The following is a 13215-nucleotide window of genomic DNA, read 5'->3' as shown; positions in this document are numbered from 1 at the left end:
TCCTGCTGAGGGATTTCAGAAATGACTCTGCCCCTTGTTTGGCAAGTCTGGCCCAGTCCCAAATGAAAGAGCTCATCATCTGGCTCAACCATCCTCCCTGGCAGGAATTTTCATTCACCACTTGGTCTCTTGATCCAGTCTGCCTTCAACACTCTGGCCTCAAACATTTTGGGGGACTTTTGTTAGAGGAATGTGGTAAGGTTCTGCAAGTAAATTTTAGCTTGATGTGGGGCCTTGGGAAGTCCGTCTCCAGGCATTTGGCTAAGTTCTCTGGAGGTGTCTGTGTTTGAGGCTGGAGAGGGTGATACAAATGGATAGTTCCTGACCAGGGTACCCCTCATGGAAGTTTCTCCTCTGCCCTTTTCTCCCCTGTTCCTGGTGGATTGACAGTACATTTGAGGTGTGCAGCTGGGGCAATACTCAGGATTACATTGTCTATAGTTGACCCTCTGCACCCTACAGAGTCCCCAGCACAGGAGATCTTCGAGAGCTACCACAGAACCTGCTCTTGGCAGGGTCTCTCTCAAGTTTCCTCTCCTTAGCCTCTGGCCTGGTGGCCTATATCTATTGTCACCGGCTTAGCTGGGCCCATCCAGATTGCTGGCCTATAGGGTAGTCACCCAGGCTTTGGTATTCAGCTTCTCCTTAAGATACTCTCTCAATTCAACCCTTGGCTCACTCCTTTGCTCCATCCACCCCACCCTGAAAATGATGCCTTAACTCCATGCCCAGACCTCATGTCTGGATGGAAGGACCTCTGCTTCCCACTTCCTCTTCTTTCTTATTAGTATAGGAGAGAGTAGCAAGTAGTAGAAGAGAGACAGAGGAAGGGAAGTTACATCTTGTCACGAAATGACCAAAGGACAAAGGATTCCTGATTGCAACCATGTACCATGCATGCTGCTATGGACTGAATGCTTGTCTACTGAATGAATCCAAAATTCATATGTTGAAACCTAATCCTCAATGTGCTCATGTGTAGAGTAGTTCATTCCGGTGGAGACCTCATGAATGGGACTGGTGCCCTTATAAAAGAGACCCCAGAGAACTCCCTTAACTCTTCCACCATGTAAGGATACAGTGAGAGGATACCTGTCTATGAACCAGGAAGTGGGCCTGCACCAGATGCCAAATCTGCTAGCACCTTAATCTTGAACTTCCCAGCTTTCAAAATGTGAGAAATAAATTTATGTTGTTTATAAGCCATTGAGTCTATAGTATTCTGTTATAGTAGCCCAAATGGACTAAGCTATATGAAGGAGAAGCTCAGGGCATGGGCTCTGCTTTCAAGGAGAATATAGTTCAGATGGAGTGATGAGAGACAACCACATGAGGCAAGAGTATAGTGAATGAGGGGCTCAACTGGGAGAGAATAGGATGCAAGTACAAATGGAGAAGACAGAAGGAGCACCATCCAGGCCACTTCAGGGAAGCTTAGTTAGGGCTCTGTCATTAGGCCATGCTTAGGTGACATTAATGCCTTGACAATCCCCACCTCTGCAGGTGAAGGTACCCAGGAAACTAAATGTACAGATAAATAATATTATAGGTTAATTTTTCTATACTGCTAGTTATTAGGAGCACATATTTGTTTCTTTTTGGAAGACTAAATACAGGGAAATAATTTATTGGACATCTTTGAAAATTGGAAAAAACAGTGGTCCTCAAAAGGCTGAAAAACATGACTAGGAGCAAAGAAAATTTTGACTGAGAACAGTTCTATAAATGGAGTTGTCAGATGATAGGGGCTAAGGAAAGGAGCCTAAGAACTGGGAAAAGAGAGTGCAGTCAGAGTTAAGCCAGCAAAATTCACCTATGGTGGATTAGCCATTATGCAAATCAAGAAAGGGACTTCCTTTCCTGTAAAAGTTGGAACCTGCAAAACTCCTGCTGAGTGATCTAGAACAATCTTAAGAGTTGCAGTTGAGTAGAAGGATCTTAAGGTTGGCACTCAATTGTAATTGTGAACATGGTACACCTACTTGATTGTACCACGATGTGTCTGAAAATCGATATTGAATAGGAAGGGTCTGGTCAGGCATGAAAACAGAAAAATGGAGAGTTGCTGAGGCCAATGGTGCGGTGCTCTTGCAAGCACCATGTGGGTTTAGCTGAATTCAACATAGAGTTCCCTTGGCAAGCCTTTCCCTTTGGTGCTTGAGGGGGCCTCAAGCTACACTTGTGAGGGCCTTCATGAGAACAACTAGCTCCTTTCTTTCAGTCATTGCTCTCCAAGAAAGCACCAAATAAATGATGGTTTTCTATAGAATCTGGTTTCTAAGGAATCAGGCCCATAGGGAACAAATGCCCAAGGCAGGCAGACCCACGTGTTCCAGATGGGCTGATGTTCTGTTCTTGTTGCAATTTGTAAGCTGGCAGTCTAGTCTGCTCCTGAGTAAGTCTCTGTGAGTTGGCAAATGTGAGCATGCATCAGTCACAGACATGTTTAAAAATCTTTGAATGTCGGTTTCTGTGTCCCTAGGGCTAAGAGGCAGACCCTCCTGCCCTGTTGAACATTAACTAAGGAAACTATGGGAACCTGAGCAACACCCAGTTCCTGACATGGCACAAACTCAGAAGAGCCGTCCATGTTAGAACTATAACATCCTCTGGTGATTTTCACAATTTCTCTTAAAAGGACTGAGGCCCGAGACTTTCTTAAAACACTATCTTTCAGAAACATTTTCTTTCAGAGAACCTCTTCTAATTCAATGACAGTGCGAAGTTGTTTCTGCTGTTCTTGAGAGCCCATGGTCCCCATTTTCCTTTAGTAATAATGACAGAGCACTGCTTCATTAGAGCTCTCGGAACATTGAATCTTTCCATTCTGATATTCAATTTTACTGTCAAGGCTCAAAATAAACAGACAGCCATTGAATTTAGGTTCTCTGGTAAATAGCCTACATAATCACTCTAAAATATGCACCAACAGATCAGCGGCTGCACCAACAGATCAGCGGCTGCTCTCCGGGAATATCTTGAGGAAAAGCCCCATAGTGTCACTCTCTGAGAGGAAGACTGTCAAGAATTCCAAAAGGCCTGTGGTAACCACTCCAGCAGAAAGTATACTAGCCTTGTGGGGATGCTTCAGTGATGCCTACTGATTCAAGAGGTCTGCTGTTGAATAAATGCTGTTTGCTGCTGTCTACCCTAATCATCACAGATCATCTTCTTTTCTGGGTGAATGACTACAACCCCAGCCACTGGCAAGACAAGATGACATCTGCTAAAACTAGTGGCAGAATGGTGTTTCAGATTCTGTCGTTCACATAGTGCCTTTGTGTTAATGATTCTAACCATCTTTACATAGTTGACTCAGCAAACAACAGCCTCATCTCCAGTCACGTCGTCATCACGAACTCACCAATACTCTGGGTGCAGCAATAAAGGCTGGTATAACAACCAATGCCAAGCTGGTTGGCTGGTTTTATAGGCCAGAAAGGATGAAAAAGGATGCGATACTTTGAATTTTCTAAAAGCTAAATGTCACATTATACAATCACTTCTCAGCTGTAGGTGTTGCTTTGTCTGACAGATATGGCTATTGTTTCTCTAAAATTGAGTGTTCTGCTTCTTAGGGACAAGATTAAAAGACATATCAAAGAGCTTTTGGCTGCTTGTCTCAGGTTGGAGAGATGCCCATGGGGTCCCAAAAAGTATGCATGCCTCAACAAGCAAGCCAAGATGAGTCTACTCATCACTGACAACTTCACTCTTTCAGTGGAAATCTTCCCTTAATACCTTATATAACAAAGCAGGGCTTTTAGAAAAGTATACCATGGAGCCTCTCTCACCTGAGTGAATTTATTGCTCCACTAAAATACGACTGGGAACTAGAAGGCAGGGTGCCATCATGTAGGCAACCAGAGGCTTTTCCCATTTGTTAAAAGAATGATCCAGACTTTATCTTAGCCTTCAAAATTATATTACCTCAATCAGAACCAGGAAGGTGGCAAATGTCTAATAGGACAGCATACTTGCTCATTCCTTAGCCAAAGAGAGAAGAGTCACCATGAAGGTATTGGCATTTAAATGCTTCAGAGTGTGACCACCTTATATCAGGCTTGCAAAGATCAGTTGTCCTAGCCAGTTTGGCTCAGTGGATAGAGTGTTGGCCTGCAGATTGAAGGGTCATGGGTTTGATTCAGATAAAGGGCACGTACCTCAGTTGCAGGCTCAATCCCCAGTCCTGGGCATGTCGGGGAGGCAACCAATTGATGTGTATCTCTCATATTGATGTTTCTCTCTCTCTCTGTATCACTCCCCCCTCTCTTCCACTCTTTCCTAATATCAATGGAAAAATATCCTCGGGTGAGGCTTAAAAAAAAAAAAGATAGGCGATAAGGGTGAGACATGCAGTCTACAAGACCCTCTTGCCTCTACTCCCTAGCAGAGGCCCACATCAGCGTCCTTTTAGAAAAATGTGACAGGTTTCTACAACTCTGAATAGAAGATCTACTGCTCAATTCTAAGTGTACAAGGGCACCAACCATGTATATTCTTTACTTCCCATCAGCCAGCACGGAGGCCAGCCCAGAGAAGGAACCCAACAAATACAGAGTGAATAAATGAACATAAAATATAATTGTCATAAAGCAGATCACGAAAAATATAAGAAATAACATGAAGATTATGCCATTCGTGCTCACTTGTCTCTACAAATATATTTTATAAAGCACTGTATTTCTTTTTAAAGATTATAAAAGCTCTTAGATTCATTGGGATTCCCATAGAAGTTCACTAAGATACCAACAATAATTCTGTGTTGACTTGTCCAGCTGAAGTAAAAAGAACCAGAGTCAGATTGCTATCATTACTGCACAGTTTTAGCTGGAGCCTTCCCACATTTGTAGTAATAATAATTACAAATACTTGGAATAGTTCACATGTATGGGACATTTACCAAGTACCAGGTGCTGTGCTAAGGAATTCATATGCATCATCTCAGATAATCTTTTCAAGAGTTCAACAGGGAAGGTACAATTTTTCTCGCAGTTTTATAGATGATAATACTAAGGCTTAGAGATATTCAGTAAGTTGACCTTGAACTGAACAAGTAAGTGACAGAGCCAGGATTCAAACCCATGTCTATCAGATGCTACAGTCTAGAGCAGGGGTGGGCAAACTTTTTGACTCGAGGGCCACAATGGGTTCTTAAACTGGACCGGAGGGCCGGAACAAAAGCATGGATGGAGTGTTTGTGTGAACTAATATAAATTCAAAGTAAACATCATTACATAAAAGGGTACGGTCTTTTTTTTTTTTTTTTAGTTTTATTCATTTCAAACGGGCCGGATCTGGCCCGCGGGCTGTAGTTTGCCCACGGCTGGTCTAGAGTCACAACCACTATACTCTATAAATGTTTGCCAAACTTCATTTCTGTGTCTTATTGTTTCAAAACATTTACTATCTAGTTGTGACTAAGTGTTAGCATCTGTTTTTTTCAGGGATGATTCTGTCAACTGATACCCACCACTGTGATAAACTGTCATCAGTAAAAAAGGCTCAAGTGAGTTTGCTTGATGGAAAATTTCTTTACAGAATGGTGAGCTCTTCCCTGTTCTGTGAATTTATCCCTCTCCTAAAATATGGTTGGGAACTAGAAAGTGGGGCTGTTATCACTTAAACAGATACCTGCTCCTATACCAGCACTTCCAACACTAATTTGCAAACAGATCACCTAAGGATCTTGTTAAAATGCAGGTTCTGATGTACCAGGTCTAGGGTGTGGTCTGAGTATTTCTAAAAAGCTACTGGTAATGCTGATCAAGTGTGGTCCATGGACCAGCAATAAGTATCAAGTATCCAGAAAACACTAGAAAGCAGAATCTAGATTCTCTGGACCCCAAACTTAATTCCAAGAGAGAATAATAGGTGTGGAATAGAACATCCTTCAGCTAAACAATAAAAGAAAGTAAGCTAGAAAAAGCCTAAAGGGTGTGGCCCTAGGCTTGAAACCATTCTAACAATCTGCAGGGCATAATCTCGGTGAGCATTGACACCATCTAGCTTCTTGAACAATTATATCCATTCATATAAGCTGCACCTACACCATCAATGCTGTTTAGTATCCTTGGTAACGAATCCTCCAGCACTGTAGCTATCCTTTTCAAACCTCAGCTCCATGGGAATCGTGATGGGTCAAGTCAAGTTCATGGTCCAGTAACAGAGCCCTCAGGGGCATGAAGAGGGGCCTCGGCCAAAAAGAAGTCATGTAGAAAGCCTGAGCAAAGAGCCCTGAGGTGCAGAACAGGATGAGTAAGACCAAATCGCTGACCCCTTATAATGTAAAGTGCTTCTAACTTTTTAATATTTCTTGTTACATGGTCAGCAGAGAAACAATACACCTGAAGTGAGGCAAACAAAGATGGACTGGCTCGTTTAAACAACAGCATCATATAACAGGACTCCACAAAGAAAGAAACCACAGATCAGAGCTGTATATATATATAGATGTGTGTATACATGTCCATATATGTGCATATATACACACATGAGATTAGCAGGCCTCACTCTGCAGCCTTAGTTTCACAATGTGTTTTCCAGCCACTTCCACAATATTAGCCACTTCAACACCCCCAAGGACCTGCTACATGAACACTGGCAGTCCACTTACCAAATGGAGCCCCCAAGGATTCTTGACATTTATTTGGGTGCTTAAATGTGCAGGTATTATACCCAGTGCTTTACATACATTATATTATTTATTCATGCAACAAGCCTATAATAGGGATCACTGTTTCCAGCCAACAGATGAGGAAACCGAGATCAAAGCCACGAAGACTTACATTCCCCTCCTTTTCAAAGTCAGGTGGAAGCAACTTCACGAAGTTATCAGGGAACACTCCTCGTCTGCCGTTGAGCTCTCCTTCCCACCAGCCTACATCGATGCAATCCTAGGAAACAGAAGAGCAGAGAATGAGAAATGGGGCAAGCATGTTCCAGACAGATCTGACATCCCTTTTAGAGAGAACAGAGGCCCTTTCCTTGAGGCACTATCTATGCAACAATGGTTACTAAGACAAAGTCAGCGCAAACCCCAAAGTCAGATGGGAGAACAAAAGCTTAAGTGTGCTAGAGCTTCTGGCTGGGACTCAAAACCCACTGCTGCTTGCAGATGCCCTGAATCAAAAAGATCTTTTTTCCCCCTTTAAATATTTTGGAAGATATGGGTTTTCTTCATTTTAATTTTACTGAAATAAAAATATTTCATTAACTGCAAACGTGCTTTAGAAAACATGACATGCACAAAGATCCTCTTTGATTAGCTGGTCGCAAAGTGTGTCGAAATTAAAGAGGGCTTTCCGACAGGCAGCCAAGCATAAGAAAAATTATACTTTCCACAAGCTCATTAATGTACTGCTGTCCTTCACCTTCTCCTTTCAATGTTGATGAGACACAGTTGTCAACATGAAAAGCCTTTCTTCCACCTTACAAAATTCATTGTTTGCTTACTAAATTAATGAGTAAATCTATTTATCTTCCAGATCAAACCTGCTTCCCCTTGAGTAATCCCTATTCTGTTCATTCACTTGTCAAACACTTATTGAGTGCCTATTCTGTGCCAGGTGCTAGGGAGAGAACAAGAGCCGGCCTTTGCCAAACTTCCATCCTGAGCCTAATGGCCTCATGGTTCTCCTTATGCCACAGAATCACTTCTATTTTCCTCCATATCCAATTGGTTGGACATCTGATTTGTTCTAGTTTTATAACCTATCTCACATTTGTCTTCTGGGTCCAATTCCACTTCTACCACTTCAATTCAAGGCTCACCTGGCCTGCTGTAAATCTCCTCACTTGGGCATTTCTTCCTGCCCTGTGTACATACAATACACACACCACTGTCAAGCGTGCATCCTTCAGGAAAAATCTGATCCTCAGACTGTATCAACAACTTCCAGCTAAAGTCCAAAATGAATAAAGGCTTTCAAAAAAATACTAGGAACACGGAGGACTTTTAAAGTTACATCTGAAGCAGCGAATGCTCAAGAAAGTGAGGAAATCATGCTCAGGGCTCATGGAGAGACCTACTCATGGTCCTCCACAATACCGGGGCCAGGAGGGCTCAAGTGGCAGATGTGCAGCTGGCCTAGGACTTGGCTGTTGGGTCCTGGAGGTCCATGGCTTATGTAACTCACTTGTGCCTTGCTAGATCATACATTCCAGCAAGGTGAGGAACACATGTCACTTTTCACCATTATACCCCCAGTCCATTTCACAATGCCAGATAGAATAAATATTTGTGGAATCAATGAAGACTCTTTATAATCCTGAGTTCTGTGATCTCTTGCTGTTTAATACTTGGATTGCTGCAGGACAAGATAGCCTCTGCATAGCTTAACTCATGATGATTCTACACAAGTTAACATAAGGCCCACCTCAGGCGAGAAGTGATCACCAGCATCCCTTCCCCCAATGTCTTCTGTTACAAGGGTAAACTGAACTTTCAGAAGAGAATATGGGTTTTAGAAATGGGTCCTTAATCACAGACCAAATACCAGTCCCAACCAACACCACAAAAGAGACACTTGAAGCAATCAAGTTCAGATTTACCCAGAACAATACAAGATTCAAAAGACTTCCAACATGAGAGCATGCTTATCTTCCTTGGAAAATGACGATGAGAAGTCCAGGTAAGTATTCTGGTCCTGACTTCATCACATCCCCTAAACCCGTGGTCGGCAAACTGCGGCTCGCGAGCCACATGCAGCTCTTTGGCCCCTTGAGTGTGGCTCTTCCACAAAATACCACGTGCGGGCGCGCATACAGTGCAATTGAAACTTCGTGGCCCATGCGCAGAAGTCAGTTTTCGGCCTGGGAGAGTCTATTTTGAAGAAGTACTGTTGATATTTGGCTCTGTTGACTAATGAGTTTGCCGACCACTGCCCTAAACGATTTAGCATCAGTCCCCAAAGAAGGGATTCATGAACAGGGGTGGTGGTGGCAGGATGTGATGATGGCTTCTGAGGCTCTTCTAACCCTGAGATGTTGTCATGAACAATATCAGAAAAGTTTATGGGGCTGGAATTTGTTTACAATTAAGTGTTAGAAATTGTTTTAGTTATTAGGATCTGCATCTGAGGAAATGCCTGGTACATTTTTTCCTCCTTTTTCTCTGGACAAGTCCTTCTCATCTTCAAAACCCACTTGAAACTGACCTTTAGGAAGGTGACTATGATGAATGCTTTATCTTTTCTCTAACACTCTATTTTAATTTGCACTTCATGATATTCAATTCAACAGATAGCTATTAAATGCAAAATATGCTTAGGTTGCTCTGTAGGCACTGAACATTAAACATGCAGAGAACATTAAACCCAGGGAGTTTAGAGATTTACATGAAAGACAGACACACAATATTATACAAGGTCCTTTTTGGTAAACCGGTATTAACCAAAAGATCTGGTACCAAAGAGTAGAGAATCATTAATAGCTTTTCAAAAAATCTTAAATCTTTTCATGTGTGAAGGGTTTGCTTACGTGAGGACTGGACTTCCCTTCACAATCATTTCTGATCATTTGATAAGAGAATTATGCCCACAAAAGTCACTCAAATATTGTGTAGTACTACATTTCCATATATATATATATATATATATATGGGAAAAATTTATGTATTTATATATATATAAATCACAGAGAAGAAAGGGGAGAGTGAGAGAGAGAGAGAGAGAGAGAGAGAGAGAGAGAAACAGCAATGATTGAGAATCATTGATAAGCTGCCTCCTACTGGGGATTCAGCCCATAACCCAGGCATGTGCCCTGATTGGGAAGCGAACCATGACCTCCTGGTTTATAGGTCGACACTCAACCACTGAGCACACCAGCTGGGCTGCTACATTTCTTTTTAAAGGTGATTTGACTTTGGGTGGGTAAACACACAATGTAATATACAGATAATGTATCATAGAATTGTATACTTGAAGCCTATATAAATTGAAACCCCAATATATTTACTTTTTTAAAAAGGCTTTTTTTCAAACTTTCTGAATGGTGCAAATCCATGCTTTACCTTAGCCTTATGCAAGCAGTAACCCAAGAACCACTGTAATGAAGCCTTTTGCTTTGTATGTGAGAGAAAATAATGAAATTGTAATAAGCAAAAGCATATTCAGAATAACTTTAGTACTGATGCATGCCTACAGGGGAAAACAGTGCATCTCATATTATAGTTATTATATCTCCCATCAATGGTGAATGGCTCATCTATACTTTGCTTTTTAGAGAAAGCACTAACAGTGCTAATTATTGTGTAATTCAAGGTAAGAGAGGGAAAGAACAAGACAGAACACAATCTACTTGTTCTGATTAGTATAAGAACAAACACAAGGCTCGTGGATGAGATAAGTACATTAAAAAAAGAAAAGTGAGTGGTTGAGTATCGACCTATGAAGCAGGAGGTCATGGTTCAACTCCAGATTAGTGTATATGCCCGGTTGCAGTCAGGATCCCCAGTGTGGGGCATGCAGGAGGCAGCCAATGAATGATTCTCTCTCATCATTGATGTTTCTATCTCTCTCTCCCTTTCCCTTCCTCTCTGAAATCAATAAAAATATATTTTAAAAAAAGAAAATTTCCAATGTGACTTAGAATACAAAGAAAAGTGAAAATGGGAGCCTGCTGCAGGACAGAAAGCAGCTGCAGGTCAAGGTGCCGGCAGTGGGATGGAGACTTACAGAGAACCAAGGCATTATTTTTCTAGCAAAAGAAGCTAATTTAAAGGAAACAGAAACAATTTTGATAGCAAAATGAGAAGTGAAAATAAGTCCCCCTCAACAAACCAGACAAAATAACTAGCCTTTGATGGCAGAGATGAAGAGAGAATTATTAGTACAAGGGCTGTGCTTCCCGTAATGTAAAAGAACAGCAAATTCAATTTATTTACTGAGGATGTGAAATATGCAGGACAGGAGAGGAATTCAAGGGTAAAAAAAATTATTGTATCCTCATGGGACTTCCAAGCTCAGAGCCTAGTGGAAGATGCAGACACAGTGAATCGATATGGCACAGAAACACCGACAAGAGTGCTAGGCTGGATTTCAAAACAAGTGGGACCCTGAGAAGCTGGGCAGCCTGGAAGGAAAGAATGAGGGCAAGAACTGAGATGATGAGAAGGGTCAAGGGCAAGATCACCAAGTATGAGGAAAGGGAAGACAGTGGGAATTGGGTCACAGAACAAAATATTCAAGAATTGGTGCTTAGAGTTCTGGCTGGTGTGGCTCAGTGGCTTGTCATCCCATGCACCAAAAAGGTCACTGGTTTGATTCCTGGTCAGGGCACATGCCCAAGTTGCAGGCTTGATCTCTAGTAGGGGGCGTGTAGGAGGCAGCCAATCAATTATTCTCTCTCATCGTTGATGTTTCTATCATTCATGGAGAAAGTAAGTGTTGTATGATTTTGGTATGGCTGTTAAGTGAGTCGTGGAGTGCCCAGAGGGGGTCTCACACCCTCAGCATCCCACCAGCAACACGGAAAGCGATGTTTAATATTTACTAATGAACGCCTTCTGCACGGAGCTTCAGGGGGGCTGTTGAGAGAAAGCTCCATGGAAGCCAGAACCCAGGAGCACTCAGCTCTGCCTTTGCTTGTTAACATCTCCCCAAGAGATGCAATTATTCTGCTTGGCTGGGATTTCTACTCAGAATTTCCAGCATCCCCATAAGTCGGTTACTAAAGCGGCTCATCAGTACACAGTTTATGAGGTAACAGGGAGAAAAAGAAAGCTACGGTCTATCTCAGTGTCAGCAAAAATGCTTGGCAGACCACAATTAATGAGGGAAGCCGAGGAGACTGTCCCAGGGATAAGCCCACTCAAGAATATGTTACAGTCCAAATGTCAACATCCTTGGATCATGGAGGCTTAGGCAGTCATTAACTGTTTTGTGATACTGGCAAGTTATGACCTCAAAGAGTTCATCTACTTGTAAAAAAAAATCCTGACTTTTTGTTGGGCAATAACATACAAGTTTTGCTACAAGTTTTGCTACAGTAGTTTCCGATTTTTTCATTTTACAATAGGAATAACAAAGGAATAACAGGTGAAGGGCATAGCCATGATCATTATGAAGGTCAAAGGTTACCATATTGTAAAACTGGTAACAAAAGAAATCGATGAGTAACACACAAAAATCAGTAATCAAGCTTTCCTTTGGCCAATATTAACTGAAAAATATTGATGTGTAAAAACTGTACAAACGATCCCTGACTTTTGATGATTCAACTTAAGATTTTTTTACTTTACAATGGTGCAAAACCGATATGCATTCAGTAGAAAACATACTTGAAATTTTGACCTTTTCCTAGGCTAGCGATATGTGGTATGATACTCTCTTGTGATGCTGGGCTGCAGTAGAGCTGCAGCTCCCAGTCAGCCATGTGATCATGAGGATGAACAACCAATACTGTACAGTGTAGTCATTGTGTTAGGTGATTTTCCCCAAATGTAGAGGAATATAATTGGTCTGAGCATGGATAAGGTAGGCTAATCTAAGCTATGATGTTCCATAGGTTAGGTATATTAAATGCATTTTCAACTTAAGACATTTTTAAGTCATAATGGTTTTATCAGGATATAATTTCATAAGTTGAGGATCATTTGTATTCAGAAATGCTCTCATGTCTTTTATAAGCTACTCATATTATCCCTTGCATTTTCCTGCTTCTTCATACATCTAATAATTAGTTATTGTATATTCTTTAACAACTGTGTATGCTATATTGTTGATAGACTGGATTTTAGTGCCTTCCTTGCAAGAGTGTTGAGTTTTGTTATGGTGGGCAAGTTACTTGCAGATCAGCTTCACTTATCAAGGCTTGGTTTTAGACTTTGTTAGGATAGGTCTAGTGGAGTGCTATTCCTATGGCTGCCCTTTCTTGGTTCCCAGTTGAATACCAGGCATTTTCAGCAAGGTTTTCCTATCCTGCTTGGACAGAACTCCAATCTCTCCCATCACTGGTGACGTCCGAGATAGCCACTCACATCACAGCTCACCCCCAATCACTGAACTTATTTTCTGCCAGGCCTGGTGGAGTCTTGCCCTATTGATATGTAGCTTAACATTTGGTCAAAGATTCAAAGGACAACTATAAACAGACGTCTGGAGTTCTTTCTGTGTACAGCTTGCTACTTTGCAATTCCCACCCTGAAAATTCCAGGTACCTTGGTAGCCCTGAATTACAATTTATTTCCTCTATCCACTTTGTCTTCTGCTCTCT

At 41.7% G+C, this 13215-nt stretch overlaps 1 protein-coding gene across 6 annotated transcripts in view; it reads right to left on the bottom strand.

Moving 5' to 3' along the window:
- The window catches only part of SH3KBP1 (SH3 domain containing kinase binding protein 1), a 271074-nt gene that overhangs the window by 60603 nt on the left and 197256 nt on the right, over positions 1–13215 (bottom strand). For all 6 annotated transcript variants that reach the window (XM_023753684.1, XM_023753685.1, XM_023753683.1 and 3 more), the window contains one exon: positions 6789–6896. In XM_023753684.1, the coding sequence (XP_023609452.1) occupies positions 6789–6896 (108 nt within the window). The remainder of the gene's footprint in view (positions 1–6788; positions 6897–13215) is intronic.

This window comes from Myotis lucifugus, unplaced genomic scaffold (genome assembly GCF_000147115.1).
Source record: "Myotis lucifugus unplaced genomic scaffold, Myoluc2.0 scaffold_49, whole genome shotgun sequence".
Classification (NCBI taxonomy): domain Eukaryota; kingdom Metazoa; phylum Chordata; class Mammalia; order Chiroptera; family Vespertilionidae; genus Myotis; species Myotis lucifugus.
The sequence above is the reverse complement of the archived record's forward strand: the minus strand, read 5'-3'. Positions and strand labels throughout refer to the sequence as shown.